General features: G+C 37.7%; 1 protein-coding gene across 2 annotated transcripts in view; it reads right to left on the bottom strand.

Moving 5' to 3' along the window:
• The window catches only part of BANP (BTG3 associated nuclear protein), a 149,164-nt gene that overhangs the window by 86,107 nt on the left and 44,070 nt on the right, over nt 1–18,987 (bottom strand). For both annotated transcript variants that reach the window (XM_068411376.1, XM_068411377.1), the window contains one exon: nt 15,978–16,217. In XM_068411376.1, the coding sequence (XP_068267477.1) occupies nt 15,978–16,217 (240 nt within the window). The remainder of the gene's footprint in view (nt 1–15,977; nt 16,218–18,987) is intronic.

Raw genomic sequence — 18,987 nt, 5'->3', positions numbered from 1 at the left:
CCAAAGGTTCAAAACCCGTGAATTAAACCAGAACTATCTGAACATTTAACATCCTCTAAAACTTCAGTACTTCTAAGCTTTCCAGATTTAGATGGGCAATACCGCAGTTAAAAAACAATCCAGAGCTGTAATATATGCTTTTACTCAACATTCCTATGGTTAAAGGATCTCTAAGATTCTTAATTTTCCTTTTGGTATCAGTTGGTTTCCATACCCTGCAAAGTAAAATAATCCTTTCGACCTACTGGGTTTTTGATCTTACTCTCAAATAGGATCCTGATCCTGTGAAGTACTTGCTTAAGCTGTTGTATAGTCCTAGGAACAGGATATGGTCTGCTCCTGTAAGACAAATGATTTGAAGCCTACAGCCACAAAATTCCAGGTTTGCACAAACTAAGAGCTTTGTCCTTTCCTTTGTATTACAAATGAGCCCAGAGGCCTCAGAAACTGGAATCTGCAGGTTACTGATCTAATGTAGTCAAGTGGAGTCCTGGATCTCTTAAGCCATCATCATTTTTTAAACACATTTATTTTCTGATGCTCTAAATAATGTTTTCATAGATCTGTTCAAAAAGCAATTTGAAATAGAGAATATAGAGGAGGAAAACACTGGCAGCAAAAAGCTAATTCAAAAGCACTTTAAAGGCCTCAAGATTTCTCACTGGCAAGTGACAGCAAGCACGTTACTTAGAGATTGCTTTACAACCCGTACATTATGTCTCCAAAAAGGGGGTGGGAGTAGGAAAGGAGGAAAATTGACTGAAATGATCATCTGCTGCTGTGCAAGTTTCCTTTCCATAGGTGTCAGCAAAAGGAAAGCACATTCTGTATTGTAATACCGAGACCACATTTCTCAGTGTAATCTATTACTAATATGCACTACGCAGAGAAATGGGTTTATAAATGTTCGCAGTAATGTCCAATAAAAATAGTTGTGCTTTAACTCTTTAGACAACTTCAGCTGTCAGTACAGACAAAAGTACTTGTGTAGTCCTACACAAAACAGAGTCATATGCTCTGTGGTTATTTGGAAAAAAAAGTCCATATTTCATTCATAAATATATTTTAATGCCTTTCACGTTGTATGCTGCTCTGTTTAGAGAGGTGACAATCAACTGTATGTCAGAGAAAACTCTCCCAGAAAAGCAGTCTAGCTAGGAATTTTAACTATTGCAGTGTAATCCATGGGATATTCCAAGACGTCACTTAATTCAAAGAGAAATCAAAAGCAATATAAATTATTTGGGATAAGATAGTCTCAGGTGCAGTGAGCTGTTCATACGAGGAGACCCAAGCCGTGTAGGACAAGAGCTTGAGAAGATGAGTGCCAGAGCTGTGACATAAAACGTCCCAGAAATTGCCCTGTTGAGGAAGACAGGGAAAGACCACCTTCTACTTACTGATCACAAAAGCTATCATTTAATCAATGTGATAAGGAATTGCCATGAACTACTGGCTAGAGAGACCACTGCCTTCATGGAAAGAACATGACTACAGAGGAAAGCATGGAAAATAGATAACAAGCTAAACAAGGCAGAGTCAAAGAAGAACATTTTAGGCTAGAGAGACCTAAGACATCACGCACAGATTTCCAAACCAGGAGCCCTTATTTCTTTTTCCTTATTCATGAAATTCTTACTTAGCTGTTACAGTGGTCGAAGGTGTAAAACTGGCATAAACGAAACACCTGCTGTTTGCACAGATTTTTACCATAACTGCATACTCAGTCACAGTAACTGCATGTGCAAATTAGGCATGAAAAATTAGCCCTTAAGTACAAAGATAGTTGATATAAAGGTTAAATGAATTTCAGATGTATAAATCTATCCAGTTGGTATTACAATCTAAAACGTTATTGTACGAACAGGTCTTTAGCAACCACATTTCATAACAGTCCACCGATGACTGAGGAAAAATCTAATGCTAACGACAGCGGAGTATTTTTTAAGTAGGTACAAAGTTCACCATAACATTAGAAATATGATTTACCTGCAGCAGAGAGATACATCCTGAAAACATGTGCAAACAATATTAGAAAACTGAAGCGTGCTGCCTTGCTGTTCTCTATCCATAAATGATCACAGGCAGGAGAGCTTTCAGCTGTCTCATTCTGAGTATGTCAAATACCAAAAAAAAAGTTAAAAAGGCAGCACTAAAGCAAGATATTGCAAATGAGATATTTCACTTGGGGAAGTCCATATTAGAAGAGACAAATACTTCAGTGAGAAGGGATTTAACTTTTTCGGAACATTTGCTAGTCAAAATCAGCATGAAGCACTGTAATTTGTAAGCAGCACAATATCTACAAGCCACGCAACAACCCTGCTAAAAACACATTAAAAATACATTCAACAGTATAATTCAGCACTTTGGCAAAAAGACAACAGTATTTTGGAAGACAGATGCACTTATACAAGAGTGAAGTAAAGGATTTAGATCATCTAAGGATGGCTGAGTGTGTTTTTAGCAATTTTTTTATTTAGGACAATGCCGGTAACATTCAAAACAAAGGGTGTGCTTGTTTTTAAATGTTAAGGGTCCAAAGTTTGCTTTTTCTGGGAACCTCACTTCCTAAACAAAGCTTTCTATGAAAACACCAGAGACTTAAAACAGGTCAGTTATTTAATAAATCGCAAGAGCTTCAGCGATTTCCATAGACCAGACACATACTAGCAGCAGCTTGGGGGACAAAAAGGTCTGCACAAAGAATTCACAGAGACGTGGGCTATTCTGAAACGCACAAGGAGGAAATCACTTGGTTTGCAAGCAAGAACCAGCGTTCGAATCTTATCAAGCAAAAGCTCAGGAGGAAGGCGTGTGTGCATCAGGAATACTAAAGAAATCAGCTTTAAAAGCCAACAGGTGCATCACACTAAGTTTTGCCTTCCAGAGCCTAGATTAGAAACACGGCACATTCTTGCCGAAGTTTCTATAAAACTAAGAAGATGAGTGACACAACAAGTTCTAAAATGCTTCTTGTGAATCTCAAAACAAAGATTTCTGTGATTGAAAGGAAAAAAAAGCTTGGAAATGCAGTGAAGATGATCTGGTACACACACAAATATCGTGAGCAATGATGCCTGAAATGACTATATGCTTCCAAAATGTACAAAATAGGGGGGAGAAAGGGTTGGTATTTTTAAAAATAGGGCTAATTAGAAAAAAAAGAAAACCCCATGAAAGCAATGTTCCTGAGAAAGTAATCATCTCTTTCTTAAAGGTCAGAAGTCAGCAGATGAAACAATCCACATAAAACATTAAATTGTAAAGAAATTTAATTAAGAACAAATTGAGAAGGAAGAGGAGACATTTGTAATATCAAAACCAGACATGAAATATTCCATCTCGATACCGCATTCAAAATCAGCCTCCTAAAAAACAAACTTCATGTCAATAGCTTACATTTGGATATCGCTAGGTTGTGCTGCTTGCCATGCTCTGTGAATACCAGATTTCTTTAGAAAATTAAAAGGTAAATCATTATTGTCATGGACATGGCAGAGTTCCCTTTGCTGCAATTTATACTGAGACCGCACCGACCTTCCCTGTTATTGTTACATTTTGAAAGATCAGGGAAAGTGTTACCACCAGAGAATCCAACAGCCACATGTATAAAATAAAGACATACATAAATTAAATGTGTAATCCAAAGAGATTTGGTTAACTGTTCCTTCCATTTCCAAATTCAACATAATTTTTAAAGTCTAGAAAAAGCAACAGGATGTCATATTCAAAATTCAAATGATTAAACTGATGAACTGAATCTTTTTTTAATTGACAAGAATATGATGGATATTATGAAAAACAAAGGCTTCAGATTCTGCCTGCACAGAATCATGAAGAGGGGCGATTATTTGGGGGTTTGGCTAACAAAATGCATTTTTTCACATCAGGGTCATACATTTGGAGTTCTTTAAACGATATGACTACAAAATCTGCTGCACTAAATATTGGAACAGCGGAGGAAAAAATTAAGCACCTCTGAAGTTACTTCTTGCGCCTTCAGGCTTCAATTCTTTAAATGTAATTATGATCGTGCCTTGACCATATTGAAACAATTTTAAAAAGAGTAATTGTTTACTCATTTGACAGCTGGGGGGTATGATCTCCACAGCTGGGAGGCAGTTTCCCTCTCCAAAACTCAGAAGTGTTTAGGGTTGGGCAAAGGGATGCAGGAGGGAAGGGCAACATCATCCTCATTCAAGGAAAACTCGTCCCATTACAGTTGGCGGGGTGGCAGAACCTTGGCAGCTTCTCCAAGGTCACACGCCTGTGAACATCCATCATGTCACCAGATAATCACTTTCCATAACATTGTTCTCATCCACAGGCTAAACAACATCCAAAAGGAGATGGAGGGAGCTGTTAAAAACACAGAGAGAGGGAGGAAGGAAGGAAAATTCAGCTACCAAGCAATTACTCCGTTTTCCATTTTATTTCTGGAGTTCTTTCTTTAACTATTACATTCATACCTTTGAAACAGCTATAAACTTATAGACCACTAGAGACTAGAGTGTGCACACGTTATAGTACAAACCGTATTCAGGGGGTACTTACGAACAGCCTCAAATACAACTGAAATCCTCTTCTACTACACACAGCTAAAGAAGGATTTACTAAACCCTGTGTCAGTAACCAGAATATTGTAAACAGTGAAATATAAAAATCAAACACTATAAAATGTTCACAAAATCTGAACTTTTTCAATAAATTTTCAATTGTCAGCTTCTAAAGAAAAGAAATGCTCCGTTTTCCTAGGTACAGAAGATACGGCTGAAGAGGATTTCTGCAAATAAGATTCCATAGAAAACAGATTATTTTGTTATACTCTTCAAGTAAGTTATAATAATATATTATATTATTATATATAATATATATATATATTATCCTTTCTACTTGGATAGCAGGAACTCAACTCTATACTAGAGATCACAAGGAGTCTTAGCTTAGGTAACTTTATGACAAAACACATAACTGCTAATTTTACAACAACTGCTTTACAACAAATACCTAGAAATGGTTTACCTACAGTAAGAAAATTAAATCTTCCATGACAAGACAGTAAGGAAATCCACAAATACCACTACAAACACAATTGAAAAAGGCAGGCATGTTTGAGGAAATGCTCCAGATGTGAGAAACGTCAGTGAAGTCAGTGGTCTTAAGTGTAAGCATGAGATTAGACAATTTAGGGAGTAAGGACTAACTTTAGGGACACCAAAAAATGTTTTTTCCAGGAGTGTATTACTCATATTGCATAATTCTGCTGGCTTCCAGCTGCCACCATGATGTGGGTGTTATATAAATACACGTCAGCACATAAAGGAACCAAACATTGTATTTTCATGCCTTTTACAAGATAACTGGAATAGAAGTGAGACTGGGGACATACATTTCTGCAGAGTGAACTGACATCAGCCTATCAGTGTCTCATTCCCACTCCCCAAAATCCCAGGAATACAGGTATTACAATTACCAAGACACTATCTGCCCCAGACTATGACTACTAGAAACTCCCCGAGTTCAAGAACAGGATGGGTTCAGGTAAAATCTTATCACTCAGTGCTTCCCCCTTTTACAATGAAAATCTCCTTTCTGGTATATATGAAAGCAGCATGTTTTAGTTATTTCAGGAAAACCAATAATTTAAAACAATGTTTTCTCATCTCGGCTCCTGAAACAAAGCCAAGTTCAAATTAAGTATCTGTCTGGTAGGAATACTTTCTGGGATCAAAAGGGTGCATTTTGATGTGTCAGCATCAAAGAAAACCAGAAGTGTTAAACTACAATCAGCAACTATTTATAAAGTGTTTAAACAGTGTAATTAGCAATCTGCTGATTACATTTCTATGCAAATAGAACACTAAAGCATTTGGAAGAACAAGGAAGAAAGTTTCCCTCAGTAATGTCAAATTACTCTATCGTGTTGAAGAAACATTTCAGAAATGAACTTGTTTGAAATATCTACCAGACAACATAAAAAGCGTTTGCACGTTCAGGCTTGTGTCTCAAATAACAGAATGAAGTGAAAGTGAATTATTCACTTCATTATTACAACCTTCTCTGTCAATCTGAAGCTGCAGATCCGATGATCTGGTGGATGCAGACAGATGGCTGTAACCACATTTATTTTTTGCATTTGTCACAGGCATACCAGATCAAAGGCCTACTGCAAGAGACCATTCACCTTGGCTTTCTGCTTCAGCTAAAATACGTGGTCTCCAACATCCAGGTAGTTTTTTGTTTGTTTGTTCTTATTTTAAAAAAAAAAAATATATGAGAAAGCAGTATAACCCAAAAGGCATGAGGTTTCTTTTTCTCTGTTCTTGCTTTCTGTAAGACACAGAGACAATGTCTTGTGTTTTAAAAGATTTAAAGCATTTTGAAACCAAATGTTACAAAAGTAAGCACATTCTTGATGCTTATACGCAGATCTGGCTCAGGTTTCATTCTGGCAATGTACTGTTCCTCAAAAGAAATAACAACTAGCTTCCAGTTATCAGAATATTTGACATGTAATTTTGTTTTATTAGAAGTTAATTTGTCTGAATATTTTGTTAATATTTATTTGGAATATTTGCCTGAATATTTCATTTTTAACAAATCACAGAAGCAGAGGAAACACAAAATGAAAAATTGTTTTAAATGCCCTTGTTCTACACATTAAAAGGACCCATGCAGGTCTACAGGACCCTACCAGAAATTCCAAAACAAAAAGACAAATTAATTAGCATCTCATATCTACAAATTCCACCAACGTATCCTCTTCTAAAACAGAAGAGCTCCTACATTCAGACACACCTTACCACCTTTTCTGGACAACCAGCCCATCTATTTTGATCTGCTTTACCAAGGGCAGAACCCGTTTTCTTCTGAGCAGGCAGGAGCCCCATCAGCACGCCGACCCCGCTGTCTAGCGGGGCACCAAATGGACCATCCTGGCACCTAACAGCAATTTTTCTCCGTCCGTGTGTGGTTTTTCTCCATCTCCGACTCCCTCACAGCACATGCCAAGCGCTACAAAAGGTTAGCAGAGCTGCAGAACCAGGGATACGCTGTGAAATGGAAGTGAGCGAATTAATCGCTACAGAAATAAGAGTATTTTTGGTGTTCCTGGTTGCATACTTTGACTGAAGCGAGGTCCATGCAGCGTGTTACAGTAGTGGCCATAAGGCATTGCCGTAGGGATCTTTTGATCACACTTCTCTGATGGTGACAGCATATCAACAGCTGCACAAATGTAACTGTTTAATAACCAGAGTATAATTATCAAAAACATGAAGCATCTAACTCATTAAATGAATCAATCAAGCCCACAAGAAAATAACTCTAGACCAAACCATAGGTTTTATAATCTGCAAATAGAAAAGTCTTTATGTCATCTACTACAGGCTCACTACAGCTCACAACTTACATGAGGTACTCCACTACGATGATATTGGACAAATGACATACACTTACTTCTATTTTTTCACCCTTTTTTAAAAGAAAACACATTGTTTGCTCTAAAACACATCTTGTAAAAATCCAAAGAGACAGCACATAAAACAAGATACCTCAAAAAAAGAAGATCTATGTTTCATTTCCTCCCAAAATATATACACTCATGCAACATTTGGGGCTCGGTATGAAAGCAAAATTGCATATTTCATATAGCTATAACTGTACAGCTAAAAACTGCAGTGGCAGCATTCCATCCAGACTGCACAAGCATTTTCATCTGAAATGGCTTTTCAGGAAGATTAGGACCTAAAGACTCCAACGCTTGTTTGACTTACCCGGCCACTAACAATCTCCTTCCAAATAAACTACCTAATATGCTCATGATAGTTATTACCTTCTTTTTTGCATAATAAAAATGTACTTACAGGATATAATGCTTTTAAGTCTTCAGTTTAATTTGCCTTTTAGTTTTGCACATTCACAATGTCAGAGCATTCATTTACGATCACAGGCAGCAAGAAAAGCTCTTGGTATTTCTTTTACTCACTGGGAGAAACAAACCCACAAGGTTTATCAGACGTCATTCTGTTTTGGAGTGGAACATACCTAAATATATGATGTGTTTATTGCCAAAGGATCAACTTACTGTTTGAAATCAAAGTCTGATGCTCAAAACAAATGGAATCACCTAAATTGAAGCAATAACGCTTGATCAAAATAAATGCTTCTGATTTTAAGGAGCCGCTGCCAATAACCACAGATCAGGTCATTTTTGATAGCCACAATTTTACAGAGCAGTTGATTAAACAGCTGTTTGCCTTTTACACAGCAGCACAACGTGATCTGACAGAGCCGGCAGCAGAACCGATGGAAAAAGGAGGGTTGTGGCTTTAACCACCCCCTTCCCGAGCCATCCCGTTACATAAGCCCTCGCCGCAGTGCCTCGGGAGCCCATCTGGATGGCAAACGCCACCCCACGTGCCGCCAAGAAAAACTCCCTCATGAATCAACAACGAAAATTTCTCCCCTTCCGAAGGAGCTTGTGGGTTTGGAAAGGATTGGCACGACAGAAACCTGAACGCTGCGGGAATTTATTTACATTTTACTTGCAGTCAGCTTGAGGCATCTCCTCACTTCACTTTTTAACCCTTGTGAAATGGAGAAAAGAAAGTTCAAAGCCAGGAAAGAAAAAGCTATGCAACTTTCTGGAATTCTGTTTAGGAGATTTTGTGAACTCACAGCTCTCCTTGCATGCAGCAATGCGTTTTCCAGAGGAACGTACGTTATTTTTGCGCTGATCTATCTCTGTTTGGTGGCTGAGCTGCTTTCCCTCTCAAAATGTCAGGGATCAAATACTTTCTTAGACTCTTCATGTCTTCTAAAACCACACCATAAAAGTTCAATTTTGTCATTTATAGGCCTTCAGTAGTAAAGAAAATATTTCTCGTCTGGAGCCCATTGAAAGTTCATTAGGATATTTTGTTTATGCAGGGACTGAGCCTGAGTGATAGTGGGTAACCACCAGCCTTCTCCACAGATGGAGGAGTAAAGCACGCTCCACATCCTTCTGAGTTAGGCCCTAAAGGGACACCACTGCTGCACACTGGAGTAACTACCCTGCAGTCATAATACTGGAGAAGTTCCATGTCTGGAGGAATCAGCCCAAAGAAAACAGTGATTAGTACAACTGTGACACAAAGAGTCCTCTATTCCACTTGTAACTTCATAGCTCGGATGGATCTTCAGCACTGACAAAGATGATCCTTGGACGTTGCACTCCACATTGATTATAAATGGTCCAATACTTCTTGCTGACATCATGGTTTGGGGCTTGTTAATACATGAATACGTAATGACTTCTGAAATCCACGCAAGACTCCCTTGATTTTCATTAGAAAAAAACAGCACTCGTTCAATTAAGTTATCATAGCTGTAGCAGTAACTTTCTCAATGAGCACATCTTTCTTACAAATTACACAACTTGCCCCTTCTTTCATTACACACTCCTGCAGCAACACTTAAAGTCACTGAGAAAACTGCTTTTCTGCTCACAGACTTATCTGAATGTTTTCAGCTGCCTCTAGAAGTGAGGACTGGTGCACTTCAGTACGTACTTTAAATAAGCCTGGCCAAAGAGGAAAAGTATTGACAGGATGGAACAACTGTGCATCAGCTGGGAAGAGATGGTCCAAGTGACCTAATGCATTAGTTTTCTTCTTTCTTTAGAGCCTACAAACTCACAAATGCTTGACAGCACATCACGTACCATCAAGTTACATGCAACTACAGTTGCGACTGACAGGCTAAGCAACTGCTTATGTTCAAGAACGGAAAATTAAGTTAATCGCTTGTATAATGCAAGAACAACAAGAGAAGTGTGAGAAGGAGAGAGGAAACACACTGCCAAAAATTGATTTTATTTCCCCAAATTGCTGCCTTCATTTCAGTTTATTAAACAGTAACTGGCCAGGAAAGTAATTGAAATAAATGTAAGTGCCCAGGAAAGAAGAAAACAACAGCCAGCATTAAATTACAGTGCTTACATAAAGTCAGTAAGCAAGTGCCAGCATTGATGCCATTTATGAGAACTGCGGTGCTGAGATAAACTCAATGGGTTCTCATATTATCTTCTTGCCTCGCCTCAAAAGAGGTTATCACTTCCCTCCATGTGGCAGCATTTAATTGATTCACAAAGCAGCAGCTATTTGGAACAGAAGCCAGACTTTTGCAGCTCTGAGGAAGACAACGTGTTTGTAAAAAGCAGCACTGCTGCATCACAAGGCCTTTCCCGAGGGTGCTGTACAAAAAAAAATAACACTTTTTGGATATAAGAAAAGCACAGCAGAAATGCTTTCTTTCACTTCTTTCCATTTAAAGATGTGCTGAACTCTCAGACTTTGTTTCTCATTCTCGAGTATGAGATAGTTCAACACCTCTGCAAACTGCCCCTCCTCTTCCCAAGTTTTGCCCCTAACAAGTCACCGCTCTCATGGACTTCAGAATGAACCACAAGGCAGCTTTCCTGAAATTGTCAGATGGAGTTGGTCCGCTTGGTAAGATTCAGAGCAGAGGTTTTGAATAGCTCAGGAGAACCTGCATCACCTCCCCCATCTGCCACAGGCATGATGCTGCAGAACCAGGCAAATTCTTGTCTGCTTATACTCAACCCTTCCAACTGTAAAATGAAGTTTGTCCTACCTCTAAGCCACGACCTGGCAGCTGAGGAGAAATGCACTACAGCATCTGATAACACCGCAGTCCTCAAAGGAACAGGCTGAAGCGAGTTTTTATTTCCAAAGAGCGAGGCCCATGGTATTTATTACTAGGAGAAGAAAATGTTGGCAAAAAGTATTTCCAGGGACCGCAAGATTAGCTCATCCATGCAGATACAAACCACACAACTTCTTTTCTGACTACTATAGCTTGGAAGATGAGTTAATGACCTATATAATGAATAAACAGAAGCACTGGTTAAACAGAAAACTTCAGAGATCCTCAACAAATTACTAGCTCGAGCACTGCCACTAACCCATTCCTCTTCCCCCCAAACCTCCAGGGTATCCAGAGCATAACTTATTCTTGAATGAGCTGTCAAGGGGGATGGATTGAAACGACAGTTAGCATTGTAGTCAAACAATCCGAGTTACAGAAATTCATCAGTTTCTAGTGCTGATGAACTATTAAAGAGATATGACAAAATGTCAATTTGAAAAATTTTGACTTTTTCTTGAAGTTCTCCAACGGTCTCCTGATGGAATCCAAGGTCTAGATGCACGTCTACAACTGCTGATAACCAAGACTTGTAGTGATCTCTGTTGCATTTAGGTGTAGCAGTTTTAAATGATTGTATATATACTATACACTCTGACAGCTGGTGACTCGTACAATATTCAGAAATGAGACACATGAGGCCCAGAATTATAAACAGGAAATGCAAGGAGACAGAGAGAGTGGAAAAAAAAAAGCATACTAAGATTAGGAAGGAAAAAAGGATATAAAAGGAAAATGGGTATAGTTTCTAAAAATACAGCAATTAAAAAAGGCTTTTTTAAAGCAGAAAAAATAAAAAAAAAACAAAATACTAAATACATTCTGTATTTATAGTGTACATCCTCAGTAACTAATGCTTATTTATATAAAACATTCTATATAATAACAACAGTCTGCAGTAACTCATAAAACAGATCCGCTGGTGAGAAATATTAAAGCTAACACTTTGTCTATGAGAAGCAACTTACTACCTTTCCTCCAGTATTTAAAAGCATGATAATGCTTAAGACAGACAGAACACAAGTGTGGTATATTTATTGTTTATCCTGCATTGCTATTAAGATCAAAATCTTCATTAAAAGCAAACGAGAAGCTGAAACAGTAGTGACTTACTGCGATCTGCAGATTTTACACGACCCAAGTTACAAGTTGCTTAAACTGGCCCAACCTGAGTTATGTTTGGGTTACGTGCATTAATATATATATGCATATATACATACTCTCATCTGACATACATTACACAATCAAGCAGGAGTCAAATGTGTTTCCTATCAAACCAATGTGGGTGGTCTGCTTCTCGAGCAGTATTGTGTCAGTGGATTTCGTAAAGCAGTACAGTGCTTAATTCTAGCTGAACAGCCCTCTGAAGAGCACACAGCAATGTTTCATTCTTCTATCAAAGTGTATTAACATCTCTTTCAATTAGTACAGCAGAAAGGTGATCCCATCTTTACTGGAAGCAATATTATGACACAGCAGAAACACCAAGCTTTGATTACCAATTTCTTTCTATTCTACATTTTTAAATGCATCTTAAAAAGTAAAGTTATGTGCCATTTAAAACAGAATATACATCATTAACCATGTAGTTAAAAATCAGATTTATCATAAGGTATTTTCGGATAACACTTCTTTCCTATGTTATTTAAATGACAGCGGTGTGTTCTGGATTAAATAAATGTTAACTCATTAATGGAATTCAGCAAAAATTCACTCTATGAAGTCTTGGAAGCAGATGGTAAAATTCAACAGAATAGTACTAAGCTGGCTGTAACAGTACTCATACATCTTTCACCACGGTGCCCCCCCCTCTGCGGGTACTGAGGGGTTTTTGGTGGGTTTTTTTTTAAACAACACTCAAGCCCCTAATGCGAGAGCTATGTCAATATGTATAAATAGTTCCCTGAGCAACAGACGACTGTATGGAGCCAAAAGATGATTTCTGGTGTCCAATAATACAATCAAACTAAGGGCACAGGTTCCCCTTAACGCAATTAGTGAATTTGTATCTCCTTCCTCCACTCAACCACTCGTTCTGCATTTAATTTGTACGTACTAATCTTCTACCCTCTTGTCATAATTAGCCAAAACTGACAAGCATGTTAAAAAATGATTGGTGAGAGTCTGCAGAAACACATGTGCAAGATGCAAGAGGCTTTCGCAGAAATGACACACTAACACACACAGGAAATAACTAAAATAATCTAAGTAATTAAATGAAAACAAAATAACATTAAAGAATAAGAACTATTGATATATTTTCTTTTATGAACTTCAGAAATCTCCTCTCAAATTTTTCCAAGACGACATGTAAAATCATCCTTTGTGTTATAAAGTTTCTTATAAATGCCAAATTCTGAATTTGGAAATCTGTTTTTTCAAACTCATTCGTGAAGGTTGCTACAAAATCTCAAAAGAGCTAAACCTGTATTTTCTGTTACACAAAGAAAATTACAGCTGAGGATGTTCTTATATCGTATTTCACCAGAAAACGTCTACATTTTTAGTAGGGCTGAAGTAATGAGCTACTTAATGACATATAGTGTGTAAGTCATTTTGGTTTCTTGCCCAAAAACTCTCTTCAATACCACTGCCACCCCACAAGCAAATTTATACCACGAGTGAAAATTTATACTTCCAAAGATAAACTTTCATCTCTCTTGCAGCAAACCTTCTGCAGTATATCAGGAATTTTTAATAAACATACATCTCTTCATTTTCTATACTTTCCGCATATTATACAAAATATTCTCTATTAAATACAGATTTGGTTGGTGTTTTCTTTTTCTTCTAGAAAAAGAGAGGAAGAAATATCTTTCCACTGGCAAACTTTAAGAAACTTGAAACAAAAGGAAAAATAAAATCCTTTATATTGGCTTCAGCTTTTCTAGCTACGATTGGCAAACACGAGGCTGATGACATTAGATTTTTCATTTAAGTTCAAAATAATGCATCAAAGTATTACTGCTTAGAGCAGAAGCAAACCACATTGTTAGGACAACAACCTAATTTAGTTCCCACGCTAGCACTGAACTCAGTTTTTGGTAGTTTTTATGGAACAACACTTTACCAGCAAAAAAAAAAAACAGATGGTCTGTGGATTGGTAAAGCAAAGAGGATACGGCACGGCAGGGCTCTTCCCAGTACCTCTCTGACAAATATTAGGGATGAAATCGTGGCACAGCTGAACTCAACGGGAGTTCTGCCACTGAACTGAACACGGCCAGAATCTCATCCTCGAAAGTTATGAGTCAGCCATACGCTCACTCACATCACAGCAAATTCATAAACAGGCAACTGAAATCAAATTTCATTTCAACTTCATTATTCACAGTGATGACATATTAGGTTATCACATGAAGGCATCATTTCTGGATCAATGTTTTACTATTAAATTTGCTGCTTCATCAAGTTTACATGCATTTTCTTCATTTGTTGCCACAGGATTCTTTGTCATTGCTGATAGCAAATCTCAATGACCATTAACATTTAGGTACCCAAAAAAGTAAACTCTGGTCAGATTCACACGTATGTTTTTTCCAGAAGGCACACACAATCCCTAGTCTGTTATGGACTGATTCCCAGAAGAAAGCAACACACTAGTCAACAAAAAGAAGAAATGAAGATATGTTCCAGACACCTGGATCCCAAACCTTCTGAACCGTGCTTATGGCATCAAAGACACACACAGTGGTTTCTGTGCCCATCATTCAGAAAGCTGCTGCTTATGATCCACTGCTGTCACATTTCTGCCATTGCAGATCTTTTCCAACTGCAGGGATCACTTCTATAATCCAGTTTCTTCATGGTCAGAATGCCTCACACAAATGACATAATCCCTAGCTTGAGCATTCAGTCATGTGAGCACATTCCTTCCTCATGCTCATATTTTTAAAAACCTGTTCTTCCGACATAAATAGTTATAAACTCACTCGTTTGATTTGTGCTCACAGATTTAAGCGATGGGAAAAAGGGCTGCTAGTGACTTGCTTTAACATTGGAGCAACATTCATTTCTATTGTCAACAAAAACCTAAGGTCTAAAAACACAATGGAACAATGTCATTTACACTGATGAGCTCAATAGATAAAAAGCTTTTGGAGATCAAAGTTACTTTGAATCATAATCTCCCTTAAAATTACACATTTCATATATTTGCAGGAGAAGTCTGAATTCTTCTGCTTCAGGTATGTAATGAGACAAAATCTGGCCTAATGCAGCAAACTGAACAGGTTAGTTTTGCCTAGCAATTTCCCTGAGACAGCCAGCAAATTACTAGAAACAAAAGCAGGTCAATAGGACTGTATTTCTTGAGCTCTGTTCAGTGTCAAGAAAGCACAGCAGTCTCATTGTTGAATATTCTTCATATTTTCATCCATGTAACTATCAAACACATTGCCCTAACAGACACATAAAAACAAAACATCAAATTCTTCAAATACCATTCAAAATAAGCTCTCTCTGGTTATGGTCTTAAGCCTTAATTGGCACTTTAAGCAGTTGCATGCAAAACACTCTAGTATAACAAATCACTCCCACTAATCCATTGGTGACCTACATAAAATGTGACTATAAAGAATCTTTTAACAGTGAGATTTACTCGTATGCTAAAATCTAGTTCAATTAGTCAAGTTGGTCATTTTTAGACTCTCTTAATTCCGCACTAACATTTAAATTTGTTTCCTCTTTACATGCATAGCAAAGGTATCACACGAGCTGTAACACTTGTGTCAGATGCTTGGCTGTTTGAGAAGCCTTTGCCGACCTCCTTTACTGAAAACTATTTACACCACAGCACATGGAACAGACTTGGCTGTCCTCAGTGTATTCACTGAGTAATTCCCTACTAGAAGTCACTGTATAATAGCAAGATGCAAATGGGAAGGAAAAAACTAAGATTCAAGACCATACTGTTTTGAACACTTGAACAATATTTAAATACATGTAATTTGTTTTATTATTTGTTCCACTATCTGAGAAAGTAATATTTCTCTGGTATTTACTACACTTGGCGTGCTCACAGCTGGTAGTTGCAAAGAAATCTAAATTCAGATTTCAAGATTGAGGAATTTCTGGTGAACACCCACAACAATTAAATTAAACCAGCCCATTAGGATTCCTTCATTAAAAAAAGCTAATGAAACATCTTTCTGGCAACAATAATACATACCCCATTGTTACAAAACGTAGTTTAACTGCAAGTAGCAGACAGTTTCTGCCTTATCTACACAGTATAAATTCAAAAGTTTCAGTATTATACTCACAGCGAATTCCGTAAATCATCAGAGGATCAAGTTGCTTCTTCCCGTGCTTCCCCTGGCCCGAAAGGTTGGAGATGGCCTGAATTTCCCGATGGAAGAGATAATCAAGCAATGTCAGTGCCATCTTCTCGGCTGTGCGGCAGTTCGTGCTGATGTGCAGCATGTCAGCAGGGGTGATGGGGCAACGGACCCGCATCTCAGGATTATTTTCATCTCCGAGCCACGTCCCATTGGGGTAATCCTCTAAAAACAGAGATTGTGGAAATTCTAATTGTGGCACAGAATGAAAGAGTCAGGTTCAAGTTACAGTCAACTTTTCTTAAGTTACCATGAGCTCTTCCAGTTTTCTTCGTAGTCTCCATAAACTTTAAAATTTAGCACCTAACAGGCTCACAAGATTTGCTACAGATAAAAACTTATTCTCAAATCCACACTGATGGTGACCAAAAGTTATTGCCATTACTGTTCTGGCCTACACAAGAACTGGTGCAATTAGTCCAGATGTCTAACTCGCTCTCAGATATCTTTTTAAAGCGTCTCATACTAGAGGTCAACAGCTGAAAAAGCACACAATAGTCACAGTGTTCTCATTCATCACGTTAGTCATCCCCTAAAAACGAAGATTACTGCAACCCCATAACATTCTTAAAGTACAGCTAGTTTCAAGAAGCTAAGAGCTTTGAACCACATTTTTCCCCAAAAGCATCATGTTAAAATTAGTCTAAGCAAGATTATAAATTTAAGAAATTATAATCAATAGTGAGCAGTAACTTATTTAATCACTTAAAAAAAGAGTATTTCAAGCAATGTCAATCATTCACAACATAGCCACAGATCCCAATCCCAATTATGGTCTTCCTTCAAGTTTACTGGCCAGCAGTCTACATTATTTCCTGAACATACAGTTTACCAAGGAACAGGCCGAGAATAAAGATAATGAATCAAGCACTAATCATCTGCCACGTGCATCTTCCCTTCTATTCACGTATAAGGGCATTAGCAGCAGAATGCATTTTCATGTTACCCCCTGTCAGAACTACACCTAACTTCTCTTGTGTATACACACACAGATTTTATAGCTAAAGAAGTTTTGTGATTTTTGTCCCAGCCTCTCAGTTTGACAGGGAAAAAAAATATTCATTTTAAGAGGAATACCAAGCCCTCACTCAAAATTAATCCTTGCAGACAATGCCAAAAGTTAGTGATTCAAGACTAACCAGAAACTACAACAGAGTTCATAAGGATGACCAATCCCTACTGAAGTGGAGGATGCAATACAGGACCTAGGATGAGACTCATTCCAGATAAAAACAAAATTTCCAGTACAAATCTTGACAATGCTAATAGGAGCTGGATAGAACAACATTCCAGTGCTGTTTCAATGCTCACTGACACAGACCATTTGGATTTTACTTCTGTTTGCTCAACTTTGTGGCGTAAAACAAACCTTCCTGACTCAGGAGTCACTCAGCCCTTCCACACTAGAGCTTTATAGTATTTCATTGTTGGTTCACACACCTTCAGAATGGTAAAAATGTGATTGAAGTCATTCAGTTACATGATTTATCTCTCATTAAATGCCTTTAAAGTAATTTCATGGTATATACAAAGTCACAAACTCCTGGTTTCCATAACCCTTGTCGTCACAGAAGAGGGTGACAGAGTTCAGACAGACTAGCACATCCTTTCCACATTGAACAGGACCCCTGAGCAAGCAGCATCTTTATTTCCAAGTACTGGCATAAGTTAAGCAGCCTGCATTGTACTAGACTACAAGCCAAAAGTATGCAATAAAATATAACATAAAAGCAACTCAAACACTAAAAAACACTTTTCCAACATGACCTTTGGGTTGAGTCATACCACATGTCAGATGCAAGTTTATTGCAATGAATAATGACAGTATGAAGCAAACATTAGATTATGCAATACTGATATATCATTATAAACATCAGATTATCAACTATAATAATTTTTAAGGAAAAATATTTATTGTTGATGTATGTAGTAACTAGTCCCTCAAACTTTTTGCTGTTGAAATCAGAACTTAATGCTCTGTTGTGAATACATTTTTCTATGCTCACTTTTTTAAAAAATATATATTTTATTTGAACCTTACTTTTTATCCTGAACTATGCACTCGGGCACACTAGCTGTTTTCTGCTCACAGTACCAGATGCCATCTGAAAAATAAGGTGGTTCAGACCAATTATGACTTGTTCTGAATGCCACTGCGTCTGGCCTCACCACAAGTCTGGTTAACATTATCGGGGAAAACAACAGTCTGTTCCTGAAGATAAATTGACTGTTTTATAAAAATTTGGGCAGAGTTGGCAGAGCAAAAACATCTTTGGATAAATGTGTAAGTTTTTCAAAGAAATTCTAGGAAGTCTGAGTAAATGATTCTACATCCTCTCAGAGTCTTACTGCCTTACAAGTTCACAGAACTACTATTAGAGTTATTACTACTTATGGAACACCTTTCACCTGCAATCTTGTTTAACAAATGCTATCAACCTATAGGAACCAAAGGTTTTTTTCAATTTGCAAAATAATCTCTTTTTTTTTTTCCCTACTGGCACGGAGTCCAGAACATACTGTTTTTACTACATGCAACTGTTCTTTTATTGCTAACAGCCTGGAAGAAAGACATTATCTTGCTATTCTGACCTATGAACACAAGTCCCACATTAAAACTATCTCTTGGATTTTCCTCCTGCTTTAAAAGCTTCAACAGAAAGGGAATTTGCTTTATAATCATTCTGCATTAAGTGGAACTTGCATGACTAAAGTTAACCATGACTCTGCTGTCTCACTGCAGCTACTTGAGGGCACAAAAGCTAAACTATTCCTTACTGTATATAAAAATAATTCCTACTGGCCTGCCAACACATCTGGCACTTTGCACAGAGCAAATATGATGAGGTTGGCACGCAGAAAACTGGTGAAATGAGAAGTACAGTGCCAGTTATGAGGGAGGCAGAACTGCTCTGAACAAGTGGTGTGGTATGGG

The sequence above is a fragment of the Nyctibius grandis genome, chromosome 12 (assembly GCF_013368605.1).
Source record: "Nyctibius grandis isolate bNycGra1 chromosome 12, bNycGra1.pri, whole genome shotgun sequence".
Classification (NCBI taxonomy): Eukaryota; Metazoa; Chordata; class Aves; order Nyctibiiformes; family Nyctibiidae; genus Nyctibius; species Nyctibius grandis.
This window is presented reverse-complemented; position numbering and strand designations above follow the sequence as displayed.